The sequence below is a fragment of the Spermophilus citellus genome, assembly GCF_964194105.1.
Source record: "Spermophilus citellus genome assembly, chromosome: 13".
Classification (NCBI taxonomy): domain Eukaryota; kingdom Metazoa; phylum Chordata; class Mammalia; order Rodentia; family Sciuridae; genus Spermophilus; species Spermophilus citellus.
The window spans coordinates 62,413,755-62,429,630 of NC_138193.1; the positions used below are offsets into that span (position 1 = coordinate 62,413,755).

A 15,876-nucleotide genomic window follows, 5' to 3' on the forward strand; every position below is an offset into this window, starting at 1 on the left:
ACCACACTGAAAATGAGATTTGGGTTGTTCAACATTAAGTAACCAGTAAGTAACTAGTTGTATGACCTTTGTATATTTCAGTTAATTTAGTGATCTCCCTATAAAATGAGAAGGTTTAAAGTCCAAGGTCTCTAAGTTTATGATTTTCCAAAAAGAAATTATGAGCCAATAGAAGATGGGACTTCATTAAAAAAAAAAAAAACTTCTCTGACTTATAAATTATCTGATAACAGAATTTAATTTTTAAAATAAAGCACTAAAAAGAATTTTCAGAACTTATTTGACTATTCTAGGTTTCAAAATTTCATAACTGCCAAATATAAAGGTAAAATAAGCAAATGTTTATATAAAATGGAAGGTAGTTTAAAAACATTTTAAAAATGAGTATTCATTTCATTTTAAGAATATTCTTAAAAGGAAAAAAAATTTTTGGTTCTTCTAGTTTTGGAATGCTGTGGGCAACTTTTAGGAACAACCTGTGTTTTTGTGTTTTTTTTAGAATTTTAATATCAACATGTCATCTTTTCCTTTAAAAAAAAATATTTCTGGGTAGGTAAAGACACTGTGGACAGAAGCCTGAATTCTGGAAATTTGAAATTTTGGAAAGTCTAATCCCATGATATTATAATTGTGTTGCTATAACTGGGATACTACTGATAGGCAAAATTAAGTGTTTAATTTCCAAAAATTTGGTCCAGCTTGGACATTGAGGAAGAGAATAAAAACCAAGTAAAACATTGATATTAGAGGTTCTATGGATAAAAGACAGTTGGGGAGAGTGGAATGTGACTATTAAGGGAGTTCTTTATGGTAATGGAAGAGTTCTGTATGTTTATTACAGTGGTAATAATTCTACATGTAATACAGAACTACATACACATATTATACCAATATCATATTCCTGGTTTTTATTCTGTACCTTAATTATGTAAGATGTATCTTGGGGAATAGGGGATTTCTCTGTGTTATCTTTGCAACATTCTATGAATGTATAATTATTTCAAATAAGTTTTTAAAATGCTGGTAAATGTTTAGTTTAAAATCTATCTGGCAAGATTAATAAACATTTAGAAAAGACCTTTTTGAGCTCATCCCAGAAAACAAAACTAAGCAGTCCAGCAGATTCAACTTATTCCACTTTTGGATCAATAAGACCTTTTACTTATACTCAATGAATGGATGGACAAAACCTAGATTTGTGCAATAACAAAATTTCTGGATGAATGAAGCAAACTCTGTAATATGTTCTATCTAAATAATGTCAAGGAGGTGGGTACTAAGAAATATCTCAGTGGTTTGTTGGAATATTAGCTTTCCATACAGGTATATGGCATTTTGAGGACACAACCAAAATTATAAGAACGGGTATGAACATAAATCAACATTTAGCAGGAATGAAGATGAAAAACAATAGGTAAGCAAAAATTGGCTATTGACATTTTACAGGTAAGGAAACTCAAAGAGAAAGCACTCGGATGAAGCATTTTAAAACAACTTGAAATAATGTGGTATAAATGATTACTGCAGAGACAAAAGCACTTCGAAAACAAGGTCATAACAAAAAGAACAAATATGCAGAATGGAAACAGATTTGGATTTTAGTCCTAGTGGTACCACTAATGTATGATTTGGGGCAAGTCATTCAGTTTTTCCAAATATTTTCTTTCTGAAAAAATGGATTATGGTATTAGATATTTTTTTCTTCTAGTTTTAAAATTCTGATTCACAACTAAAAAAGTCACATCAAGCATCCCATGAGAAGTTGGTAGTGGGGACTAATTTTATTACTGCTTGTCAGAAATATTGCTCTATTGCGGTGAATAACGTGCGGTTTAAGTATTTATTGAGGGGCAAGCAGTAATGGCACCTGGAATAATGTGACCTTTGAATTCAGTGGGTAGAGCTGGGTGTGGTGGTATTTGCCTGTAATCACAGTAGCTTGGGGAGGATGAGGCAGGAGGATCGTGAGTTCAAAGCCAGCCTTAGCAACTCAGTAAGACCCTGCCTCAATAAAATGTGAACAAGGGCTGGGAGGGTAGCTCCGTGTTAAGCACCCCTGGGTTCAATCCCTTGCACTCCGCCCACCAAAGAAAGAAAAAAAAGACAGTGAATAAAAACAAAAGGTATCAGTATTACACATGAGCTGTCTTTTCAGGTAAAAGTATCTCAGAAAAATACCATTAACAATTATTAATAAGCATTTTAATTCCTTAAGAAGAGATACAATGGTTACAAGAAATCTAAGCCAGTCTGAAAATAAAAAAGTCCAACAAAACCAAACTCAATGGGTATCAAAACTGGGACAGAACAAGAAGACCCAAAAGCACTGTCACAATGGGAATTATACAACACTGCTGGTTGGAGGGGTGGGAAAGAAAAAATTAGGTACTGAACACAGATTTTTCTTGACACATTTTAGTAAGCTTCTAGTACTATGGGATAGAGCTATTTCATTTGGAAAATATGACTACTGGGACGATGTTAACAGTATTACTGCATGACCAAAAATAAAAACTAAATTATATGGCATGCCAAAGACTAGCGGAAATATCATTTTATATAAGGAGAATCTTTACAATGCAACTTCAGATGTTAACTATTTTAACCTGAATCAGAGATGGAGCCAAGCAAGGGTCATACAATTCAGTGGTGGAGGTCAGATATCTTACAGAATTCTAAATTAACACATGTTCTCTATTATATCATGTGGAATATGCTTTTAATCAAGTCAAAATCAAACTATATAAAAGATGACAAGCTGTGAGGTATGCATAAAATGAACGTGTAAGATCAAATCAACAAGGGGCAAAAATGACAGGCAACAGCTAACTCCAATAAAATATGCAATAGCTTATGGGGCTGAACATGTGGAAGTGGTTAGCTGAAGAGAGGAAGAAGGCAAGCAAAACTTAGCAATAAATGTTTCAGTAAGAAAGCTTTATTTTCAGTAAATGTCCCAAGTAGTTACTTTCCTAATACCTTATACTATAGAAATAAGAATGCTGACAGAGTAGAAGTGGAGATGTACTATGGGAGAGGTAATTTTGGAATATTCACAGATAGGCAGGGTTGTGATAGCAGTTGATAGCCAGAAGGCAATATCAAGGCAATGAAAGAAAAGTTAACTAAGATTCTACCTACTGAGATATTTTGCTGAAGCCACCTTGTCTGCTTGCCCAACCATCAGTAAAGCCAAACACTGTACACATCAGATTACCTTGCCCACTAATTTTGTGCCAGTAATTCAATGGCTTCAAATTGATGTTTAAACCATGCCCAAGAATAACCACTGTGGTATGCAGCAGTAACATTAGATGTTTCTTGAAACACAAATGAGATGTGGACCTATGCATCATTTTCTAATGTTCTTAAAAATACTGATTCTACAGGAGTGCTTTTCTTCCCTGCCCCTGCAAAAGGGTCTTGGGGCCAAGTAAATTTGAGAAATGAGTTAGATTTAAATAGGATTATTTACAACATGACTCCTCAGAATCTTTACTGTGTGTGTTGCTAGTCTTCAAGAGTGGATTTGGAGGTATAAGAATTATTTCCCAATTAGTTTACCCTGGAACCTTATTTTAGTAGACCGTTGCTGGGGATTTGTGTTCAATGGAATACACATTTTGGGCAAAGCTATCCAAAAGTACATTTTTGTGTTAGATACTATTGAAGATGGTATTTAAGCTTAAGAAATGACACACATGGCAAGAACATGGTTTAGAAATGTTAGAGTTCACTAACAAAACAATGTTTAACCAGCACTGAGTCAGTTTCTAATTTGATGTGGGAAGAGTAAGCAAGCCAAAAAGGCCTATTTTCTCCAGATACAAAGTGAGAGGGCAGACTTTAATATAAGCATACTGAACTGAAATAAAGCTTGTGCTTAAATGTGCCAAAGAAGTAAAGCGTAAGAAAGGTAAGACAGCTTTTGTTGCTTTCTAAATTTTTAAAGGATTTCAGGAAAAACATACCATGGTAGAACTGAAGAGTTGGAATAAATGCATTGTTTCCCCCCCCCTTTTTTTTTTAATTTTGGCACTTACCAGATTTGAGTCAGTAATTATGATCATATAATATTCAAACTGCAATATACTTTTGAGATCCCTTCTTCAAACTCTTCATTTTATAAGTCAAGAGACTAAGGCATGTGCTGGTTTAAAAAATTATCCACAATTACCTTGTTTTCATATTATGCCTTTCTGTTTTTGAAAAGTAGAGATAATTTGCTCATTGTATTCCAAGGAATGTTAATTAACAATCAATACCATGTCCATCATCAAAACAAAGTAATATAGTAAGGAAAAAGGTACATGTGGACATGTGTCAATATATGCAAAACACATCTATATAAATATGGATATTTTTACCTGGAATTGATCAGATGTACATGTGTTCATCTCTGGTGTCAAGGTGGTTGTCTGACCAATGGAAGCAATTTTTTCTGCGGCAGAGAGTGGTTTCAATGGTTCCTTGGTGGGCTCTAACATGCCCTGAAAAAGGTATATTAGACATTAATGGGTGGGTGGGGGGAAAATCAACCCATAAACTTTAAAAAAAAATTACTGTATTTCACCGAATTATCATCGCCACCCTGTTTTTTCAGTCCAAAAACTGGTTTATAACCTTTCACTGTATAATTACCACATGATATAATTAATTTGACTTCCTGCTTGAAAAGTAAACAGAACAGCAATTTATTCATATGAATGCACATTCATCTCCTCCTGCACTGTGAGCTGGGAGCCTAGAATTCTCAGTGCACCAGTCTGTATATTTCCAAAGCTCACTTGTGTGGTTTGTTTCAAGAGTTGCAGTACTAATGGTAAACATAATAAGAATGGCATCAAGGATGGCATAAAAACGAAACCAATGATAGAAGCCAGAATCTTTCAATACAGAAGATTACATTTTGTAGTTTATACTTTGCAACACTGTAGTAAATTTCTCAAGTGTAATATTTCAACTATAATACACAAATCAATATGTGTTAATCTTTTACTTTCCAGACCAGAAAAATGTTTGCTAAACTGTTATGATGAAATGGTGTACATCCAATTCACAACAGCCAAACTATGAAACCAGCTTAGGTGTCTGGTCAGTGGATGAATGGATAAAATAAAATATGGTACATATGCACAATGGGGTTTTATTCAGCCATAAAGAGGAATTAAATTGTCATTGTAGGAAAATGGATAGAACTTGAGAACATTATGTTAAGCACAATAAGCCAAACTCAAAGTCAAGGATTATATGTCTTCTCTCATATGTAGAAGCTAAAGAGGAAAAGGTGTATAGGGGTGTGTGTGTGTGTGTGTGTGTGTGTGTGTGTTGGGTAGGAATCTCATGAAAACTGAAAGGCGATCAATAAAGGAAAGGGACGGGGGGGGGATAAGAAGAAATACCAGGGAATGATATTGATCAAATTGTATCATTATATCATGTGCATGTATGAATATATAACAATGAATCCCACCATTATGTGTATTGATTTAGACATTCAATTTTAACATATATTCATGAGTATTCTTTTTTTTTTTCTTAAGAAAAAGCTTCACATAATAATGGTCACATCCTCCTTTTTTGAAGAAAAAAAACTGGCATAAAATTGTGCACTGAAATAAGCTGAAAACAAATGAAGCTTACTTGGAAATTACTAAAGATATTTTGATTACAGAAAATCTTGTAGCATTATAATAGAAACTATTTTATAATCATAACTTTATAATCAAGTGTTTTTGAAGCCAGATCTTATATTTTATTTTATTTAAAAAATATTTTTTTTTAGTTGTTGATGGACATTTATTTTATTTTTTTATTTTTATGTAGTGCCGAGAATCGAACCCCGTGCCTCACACATGCTAGGCAAGCACTCTACCACTGAGCCACAACCCCAGCCCCAAATCTTATATTTTAAATCAGACATTTTAAAGAGCATATTTATTACTGTCACACAAAAGCATACATGCAACTTGGGATGAGGGTGTGGAAAGAATCTAACACGTCTTTTTTTCGGGGGGTACTGGGGATTGAACCTAGAGGTGCTTAACCACTGAGCTACATCCTGAGCCCTTTTTAAAATACTTTATTAGAGACAGGGTCTTGCTGAGTTGCTAAGGGCCTTGATAAGTTGCTGAGACTGGATTTGAACTTGTGATCCTCCTGCCTCAGCTTCCCGAGCCACTGGAATTACAGGTGTGCATCACCACACCTGGCAATCCAACCCTTTATGATGATTATAAGAATGAAGTTGTAGGAAAGGACCACTTTTGTATGCTTGGAGAAGTGAGAGCTGATTCTATTTTGTGATGTCTACATCCTTTAGTGTCAACTTAGTGTTTGATCTTGGACTCCAATGAGGTATTTGGTTTTATTTTGTGTATGTGGTGTTGGTGTTAAAACTGTGGACATTGTGTATGCTAAGCATACATTCTACCACTGAGCTTCACATCCTCCACTAAGGCACTTGAGTTAGTATTTAGTTTCTTAGACTGGCATGGTAGAGACATGCCATTTCAGAGGGTAAACCATCATGTTCCAATGGCTTCTGAAGAAAGACATTCTGGATGGGTATAGAAACTGGGGGTGGGGGATCAACATTTTGTATCAACAAAACAAAAAATGGATAATCCAGGCTACTGACCTAAAAAGAGTGAAGCTTTACATATTTAGAAATAATATTTGATAAGTTCCTGACTATTTATCAATTAAAGGTTAAATTCCAGACAAAAGCCATCCTTAACTGAGGGGAAAAAAAAAAATCAAAGTTGACAAGTCAGTAATGCTAGAATCTGTAAATTTCTAAAAACATGCTTTCAGAAAAACCCCACTCCCTGTAAAACAGGGACTAAGCTAATGAAAGCAACTCACAGATTCAATTCTTTGTAACAGTATACGTGAAAGGTCTTAATCTAGTGGCTAGAAAAATGAAAATAATTTCAAGGTCTAACTCAATACCCTATATAGTATATAGGCTCTCTAAAGTGCTCTGATGCAAGAATATACATATGCCAAACAATTACTAGTGTCACCCAAGGCTTCTATTTTAAACCCATTACTTAAGCCAATGGTTCTCAAACTGTAGTCTCCAAAATCAGCAGTTTGTGTGTCACATGGGAAATTGTCAGATGTGTAAAATCTCAAGTCCCATACTTTAAAACTCTTAAGAAAGAAACAGGAGGTGGTACCCAACAATCTATGTTTTAACAAGTCTCTCAAATGATTCTGATATACATTAAAGTTTGAGAAACAGTGAATTAAATGATGATTTCAGCTGGGCATGGCGGTGCATGCCTGCAATTTCTGTAGCTGGGGAGGCTGAGGCAGGAGGATCATGAATTCAAAGCCAGGTTCAGCAAAAAGCAAGGCACTAAGCAACTCAGTGAGACCTTATCTCTAAATAAAATATAAAATAGGGCTGGGGATGTGGCTCAGTGGTCAAGTGCCCTTGAGTTCAATCCCCAGCATCCTCCACCACCAAAATAATGATTTCAGGTACTATTCCTCCAAAGGCAATTCAAAGATTATTGACCTATGCATGTGAAATGTACCATGAGGAAAAATTCACATATAATTAAAATTTGATATTAGAATATGTTTCAAAATGAATGCCATCACAAAGATGGAGAGAAGATACATTTATATGCACTAAACAAACTTTGGGATTAAGAAAATTATCAATAATAAAGGTGATAAGGTAGAAAAAAATAAAACATAAATGTTAGCTCTAATTCCTCTCAAACCTCAAAGAACTGGCTAATGTGGTGAGGCTACACATAAGCAAGAGGTTAATGCCTTCAGCATAATGAAGCTCCTACAAATGAAATTCCTAGTTCTTGCTCAGATATGACAATCTAACAGCAACCACCTCTGGAGTGTGATTCTTTTAGTGGTGGGAAATACAAATAACCAAAAAGTTAAATATTCTAGAGTATCTGACCTACAGTAAAAAAGAATGTAGGGATAATGCAGGTAACCTTAAAGTATAAGATCCTATTTACGAAGGGGCAGAAATTGGCAAGACAGCTCAAGCACAGGAAAAAAAAAAAAATCTCACAAAACAGAAAAAACCTGAAATGTTTTAATTCAATAACAATTAGTGTTTATTCATGGAAAAAGTTATAGGTTCTAAAAAGGTCAAGTTCCATAGCAAATTCACTTTCACAAGTGCATGTGGGTGGTAAAATTTAAATTCCTATCAAGTGTTATTTTTTTCTATTCTTAAACACAGTATCTTTTTCCTTATTTTACAAGTTATTGGCTCCCATAACTTGAAAATTTTTAGTATGGTAAGATATTTTTATTCACCAAAAACACAAACATCAAACTTTAAAATGTGACTGAGGTTATATAAGGAACCAAATGAAAATGCCTTAGTTTTCTGAGACTACTTGGCATATCTGAAAAAACAAAAATTAATACATTTAAAACAATGGAGAAACTAAGGAACAATTATGGGTCCTAGTTCATTATTGTTTACTATAATTTGGTATTTCCAAGCTTTTATGTACATCCATTGCCTCAATTTTGCATTATTTAAAATTAATAACAATTTGGATTAAAAAAAAACACCTTTGAGTTTTCAGATACTTCAGTTTCTTTTAAAATCAAGTTTAGAAGAGAGTTCTTCACAGGTGCATTTTAAAGTTATAAGCACTAATATTACTAAAAATAATTTTCAATTCAAAAACAGTATAGGAAAATTATATTCAACTCATTCTACTGTCTTTTCTATTCCTATCCTGCCTCCCTTCCCTTCATTCCCCTTTGTCTAATCCAATCAACTTCTATACTATGCTCATATGAACATGACCAGTATAACTCCACATCATGTTCAACCACAAGAATGGGATCAAAATTGTAATGGGTTGTACCCCTTACATACCCCATGTATGTATAATATGTCAAAATACACCCTGCTGTCATGTATATCTAAACTAAAACAAAATTTAAAAAGTATATAATTAATAAAATATTGAAAAATGTCCTGAGACAGAGACTAAAGGGGCTTACGATATCAAAAAGGGCATTTTTGTGTGTGTATCACTAAGATTTCAACCCTAATTGTCAACATACACTTGTCATTCTATGTAAGATGATTTTACAGAATAAATGCAGTAATGACAAATACATGCACAGACACTTCTGTACTTACCAATCCTGCTGCATACATGGGCACTATAACAGGCTGCTTCTTATTGCCCGTGAAGAGCTATAAACATGTGTTAGAGATAAAGAACAATATTTAGTCTCCAAAATGTGCTTACAATGCTTTATTATATACATTGTGAATGGATAAATTAATTGTTAAATTGCCCATATGGAGTTTTTTTTTTTTCTCCCAATTCTCCTAGTTTCAATTCTCTCTTTTTATAGTTAAGGGAAAACACTAAAAATGACTTTTTTTAAAAATGGGAAATATTGCTTGGAGAAACATTTAGGTAGATTGATGTTTAAAAGTTGGCATACTTAAACATTTACTTTTCTGAGGAATAGGCTTGTTATGGTTTAACAGAAGTATAAAATTTAAAAAGCATTTGAAAGAATTTTTCAAAGTACTAACAAACTCACAATGTTTCGTGTGTCTATTCCTAAGGAGCACAAAAGCTTCTTGTTGCTATGGGAGCCGCCCCACTGATATCTCAAGCCATGTGCATCATGGATATCCTGTAGTTCGGTCCACACATCCAGCAGTTCTCTGCAAAGACCATAATAAAGCCACCAACAACAGGTTTCATTATGAATGAAACAGTTTTCATTATGAACTTCACTTTTAATATGACCACGACACGTTACACATTCCAATTATCTTATGTCTAACGTCGGTGTACAATGGTTATGTGAATGAAATCAAGAGCCATACTTATTAGAAAAGTAACTAATTCTTATGAAACAATATGCCAGTAATGAGTAGAAATGTAGCCTTTTATTATAAAAGAAAATTAAAGGAAATCACTTAGCATTTCACTACCTTAATATAGCTATTTATTTGTGTTTTCTCCTTGAATCTTGATCTACAGAGTTGCAATTATAGCATATCTATACTTTTGTATTTTTTACATTTTAAACATTTCCTTGTTTACAAATGTAAAATAGTTCCTCCTTAACTGTGGTTTCACTTTGAGGTTTCAGCTACCCATGGTCAACCACGGTCTGAAATTATTAAAGGGGAAATTCTAGAAATAAAGAATTCATAAATTTTATATTAGGTGCTGTTCTGAGCATTTATGTCACTTCATTTCATCATATAGTTACTGTATCATCTCACATCATTACAGAAGGTGAATTCGATACAATATTTTGATAAATAAATCTGCATAGATTTTATTATAATACATTGTTATAGTTGTTCTATTTTATTATTATTTTAAATCTCTTTTCATACCTAACTTATAAATAAAGCTTTATAAAAGATATGAATGTATAGGGAAAATGTAGTACTATTTGAGGTTTCAGGCATCCATGGAGTTTTGGAACATATCCCCTGTGGTAAGGATGGACTTTCCCAATGGTTGTGTAATGTTCTATTAGGTTGATGCACCATCATTTATTCAGCTACAACCCTACAGTTCTTAAGTTTTTTTGGTGGTTATGGTGATTGAATCCAGGGGCGCTCTATACCCCAGCCCTTTCATTTATTTTTACTTTGAGACAGGGTCTTGCTAAGTTGCCAAGGCTGTCCTACTTGCAATCCTCCTGCCTCAGCCTCCTGAGTTACTGTAATCAAAGTGTGTACCACCATGCCAGGCTCATGTTCTTACTGTTCAGCTCTTAGTAAGGTCATGACTCTCTCCCTGTATCTTATGGTGTATGTGTTATTGTAAGTTGTACTATTTCCTTAGAATGAATCACTTGGAGAGAAAAGAATGAATCCAAGAATATGAATTATCTGTATAAATAGCACATTAAAAATATATACAACTAAATATTTTAAAAACAGCTCAATATAAATCTTTTTTCCCCCTTCTTTTCTCAGAAATTATCCCAAAACAAAAAACCAAGCAGCAAAACACAATCTCAATCTTCAACAAAATTGAGGGATACCTAAATTCTATATTATAGATACTGAGGTCACAGAGGGATGAAGAAGCAATAACTGACTTAGCCAAGTAAAAGGAGGGACCTGCAGGAAGGGAGGATACTTAAAGAGGCAGAGAATGATAAAATGCAAAAGTACAGCCCAGAAATAAAAATAACTTTAAAATTAAAACGAGAAAAATCAATCTAGACCCTTTAAGATCCAATAATTAACAGGAATTCCCAAGAGAGAAAACAGGTAATAGAAGGAAGGCAATTGTTGAGGTAATAATATAAAAGAAATGCTCAATACTCAATAACAGAAGCCTTTAGATTGAATGATCCTACCTCATGAATGAAAACCAATTCTTATTAAGACACTTTGTTGTGAAATTTCAGAAGGTCAGCAGCAAAAAGAAGATTTTAAACTATAAATTCAATGTGAAAGTAGAATAAAATAAAATTTTGTCTCCCATGTATTTTTTTCCCCTCAGGAGGTTATTAGAAAATGTGCTCTACCAAAATGGGATATGAGCAAAAGGAAGTCTCAAGAGAACACATGAGTAAGAGACCTAGACAGAAATCATTTTAGATATGAGGAAGATAATAGGGAGGAGGAAGAGCTCTTTGTGCTTCAGGAAAAAAAAAAAAAAGAAAGGAAGGACAACCTGATAGGTTTGCTTACAATTAAAATTATACTAACAGGCTGCTAGAGGGTAGGGAAAGACTCAGTAAATGAGAAAGACAGGCAATTACAGCTAGAATATTCTTTATGAGAAATGGCTGGGACCATAAATGTTTCAGATTTTATAGATTTGCCTAGACTGTATCAATTGTGTACCCCTAATCTGAAATGTTCCAAAACTGGAAACTTTTTCCTTTTTTTGAGATGGGAACACTATGTGTTGACCAGCTGGCCCTGAATATGTATAAATCCTATATTACAAATGCTGAGGGCTCAAGTGATCCTCCTGCTTTAGCTTCCTAAGTAGCAGGGACTAGCATGAGCCACTTTTGTGTCCAGACAGAATTTTAGAGTATTTCAGATTTTGGACTTTCAGATTAGGGATGCTCAAAGTCCAAGAGAAAGTTGGATAAAGAAAACAGGGGCTTAGCAGTGAACAAAATTTACTTGATCATCATAATAATTATAATATTGAAAATACCAAATTAGGAAAATAACCAAGAACATAAGTATATCAGGAAGATAAAGGCAGAATAGCAGAAATAAGATCTAAAGGCTTATTTATTGTACTAGGAAATAAAAATATAATACATGCCACTGACTGATTAAAGTACTGACTTAGAAACATCAAAAGAAATAGTTCAAAATAGAGAAGCCAGGCTCAGTGGCACACACCTGTAACCCCAGTGGATAGGGGGGCTGAGGCAGGAGGGACACAAGTTTGAGGTAAGCCCTAGCAACTTAGCAAGACCCTAAGCAACTTAGGTCCTATCTTGAAATAAAAAATAAAAAGGGCTGAGGATGTGGCTCAGTGGTTAAGTGCCCCTGGGTTCAATCCCTGATACCAAAATGAAAAGAAAAAAGCAGGGAATTTTTTCATTATGTCTTTTTTAGAGCTGGGGCACGGTTTGTTAGAGATTGAACCCAGGGCCTCACACATGCTAGGCAAGTACTCTACTGCTGAGTTACATCCCTAGCCCTTCACTGTCAGTCTTTTAGCAGAACATGACTAAATTTCAACACAGTAACCTTTTAGATACTTAATGCTATCAGAAAACTTTATATAAATTAGAATCCACAAAACCACATGGTATCTAAAAACTGTCTGCTACTTACCCGCTTTCAGCTAAGGCCTCTCTTGTTTTTATTGGTAAGGTACTTGTTTCCAGCAAGTGCTTCAGGGAAATAACTTCCTCTTCAGCATCAGGGACAAATATGGAAGGAAAACATGCTTCGAAAATTCTTTCCAGGCGGTTTAGTAAAGCTGTCTGTATCAAAATACCCCCAAAAGTTTATTTACACTTCTCCAATTGTAATGTCTTAGTACTATCATTAAAACACACACGCACACACCTTGTCCCTTACTGTAAATGAGTGAGGGAAATCCACCACTCAGGTACAAAAAACACTAAGTGGAAAGCACATAATTACTCATAGAACAATCATTCTAAAGGATTACCTGAAGTAATCATGATGATGATACAGTAGGTGACAAATGTAGCTACACACCAAACACCATATAACTGGGTTCTTTACATTTGTTATATTATTTAATTCATTACAAGAGTCTATATAAAGAAGGTATTATTACTCTACTGTTCAATGAAAAGTAATATCAAAGTTTGAATAATGTACCCAAAGCCAAACCAAAAAAAAAAAAAAAAAAAAAAAAAAAAACCAAAGAAAACCCAGATAGCATTCATATTCTTTCCACCACTACTAATATACTCTAGACTTAGGGACAATGAGATTGTTTGCTTGTGAAAGTATTATGCTATTATAGCTGATCAGGACCTTTTTTTAGACATAAACACTTGAACTATAAAATCCTTTTTGAAATATTTCTGCTGTTAATAAGTACAAACCAAAGTAGAAAACAAAGTCTCAATTTTAACTGATTAGAAATTTAAAAACAGTTTATCATTTTGATGACCTGCACTATCTTCTAGAAATTCTATTTCTCTACTCCTTTGTTGCATGTGTATGTACATTTTAAAACTATCTTGCAAGTAAAGCTTGACTTTTCCATATTTTCACCTAAAACAGAAAAAGTTCTTTGAAGTATTCTTATTAGTTCAGACTTATTGGATTTACATTAACTTTTTTTTTGGGGGGGGGAGTGGGGGAGAACACCAGGTTTATTGCACATGTGTAACCTATATAAACTTTTTTCCTATTTTCATAACTGTACCATAGATATAAGCAAGATATTTTCAAACTCAGCCCAATTCACTATTTAAACATCAAAGAGGAATACAAAATGTTAATGAATTAAAACCTGCTGGAAGATTAAATGTACTATTGAGTTGATGCCAAATATATATTTTTTAAAAATGCCACATCATGGTAGTTCCCCCTGCCAAATCATTAAAAAAATAATAATAATGTTTGATTTTTGTTGTCTAGTATAGTCAGAAGCCTGAAAAAATTTCATAAACACATTTTCCAAACTCAAGTTTCTCTTTTGGAAGCTGAACCAGAACAAAAAAAAATTAACACCGAATAATTAGTCTCAAGGCACTCTCCTGCTAACTCTACAAAAGTTACTCTGACACCTTCATTATATTCATTGTGTGATGGGAAAAGGTTCTCACTCTCAATTATGAACCCTAAAGTAAAGGGTAGACTCAAGATCCCAAGGCTTGTGAAACTTGAGTGCGTCAAGGGGACCCAGCACTTACTTGCTTCAACAGAGGGAATGGATAGACATTACTTTTAAAGGGATCAGATAACTTCCTAATTGGAAACCTGATAAGCACTGGCTCCTCCTGGACATAAAAGGTAAATAAAAAACTAACATATGGCCAAATTTTATTTCTCTGTAAATTAAATCTTCTCTGTTATCTTTTTAAAGGGCAGAGTAGGAAGCTTACCACCTGGAGAAAGAAATGACCCTAAAACATACTAAATCAGCTGGGCATTATTGCATATAAAGCGTAACTATGAAGAAATTCTCAAATGAGTGGAAAGTACTTAAGGAAAAGAAACGCATTAATCACCTTAATTTACTTCTTCTACAACCTTTTCCCACAAAAGATATAAATTACATAAACATTTTTAAAGACCGTTTCATATATCTTTAGGGTTAGATCTAAAATTTGACTGCTTCAGATCTTTTGTTGAATGAGATAGAGTCAGAGCTGGCAATCTTTTCAATATAAAGTCAAAGAATAAACATTTTGGGTTTTGCAGTCCATTCATAAACAAATGTGGGCATGTTCCAGTGAAACTTTATTTGCAAAAACAGGCAGGACAGATTTGTCCCCTGGCCATACTTTGCCAACCCCTGAAGTAAAGCAATAAGTAAATATCAAATAACCAGAATCCACTAACAGCATCACCAAGAAAGCAGTTAACAGAATTAACAAAGGTTTTGATAAATTTAAATTTGTTCTGGCATTTTTACTTTAAAAAGTGTATCAACTTCCAACTCTCCATGAGACCAATTTGATGGTAAGGGCATCCTATAAAAATAATTTTTTACTACTATCTTGTTCATGGCAACAAATGATGCCAAATTTAATTTATTACTAGTTAATTCCAGTAAGTAAATGCATGATATAATTACAACACTTTGATAGAAGGCTCCAGACCCAGGGGCTTATGATTCACTTATAACCTGGAGATATCTAGGTCTACCAGTGTGGTTGAGGTGGCAACTTTGATCATTTCTACTCCCCTTATACAGATGATACTTTAATGGCAGCCTACTCAGGAATAAAACAGAGTTAAAACTAGGCTCAAGGTGCTGGAATGTAGCTCTGTGGTACAGTGTTTGCCTAGTATGTGTGATTACCCGGAGTTCAGTCCTCAACACACACACACACACACACAGAAAACCAACCAACCAAACACACACTAGACTCAAAGCTCACTAAGAAAGTTTCTCTAATGAAACTCAGTCAATTAATTTCTACCATATTAGGATATAATAAAAAAAAATCCAAATACTTTGTTTCCTTCCCAAGATCTTCCTGTTGAGTATATATGGATGGGGGAGAAAACACCTAGTTTTCAAGTATCTGTTCTTCAAAGAGCCTCTTATTTAAAGAGAATCTGTAACTGCTTCTCTTGCAGATTTTAAACTTTGGATATTGGTGATTGGCATTTGTGAGTTAAGTCCCAATTATATTATGAAACACAAAGTGTACAAAGCATACAGTAGATGCATTTAAGAG

General features: G+C 34.0%; 1 protein-coding gene across 6 annotated transcripts in view; it reads right to left on the reverse strand.

The window, feature by feature from the left end:
- AFTPH (aftiphilin) overlaps window positions 1-15,876 on the reverse strand; it is a 64,694-nt gene that overhangs the window by 14,836 nt on the left and 33,982 nt on the right. For all 6 annotated transcript variants that reach the window (XR_014018600.1, XM_081264803.1, XM_081264802.1 and 3 more), the window contains 4 exons: window positions 12,815-12,966; window positions 9,568-9,694; window positions 9,152-9,208; window positions 4,368-4,490 (listed from right to left, as the gene is read on the reverse strand). Coding sequence is in view for 5 of the 6 variants with exons in the window: in XM_081264803.1 (XP_081120929.1) it covers window positions 4,368-4,490; window positions 9,152-9,208; window positions 9,568-9,694; window positions 12,815-12,966 (459 nt within the window). In the remaining variant the exon portion in view is untranslated. The remainder of the gene's footprint in view (window positions 1-4,367; window positions 4,491-9,151; window positions 9,209-9,567; window positions 9,695-12,814; window positions 12,967-15,876) is intronic.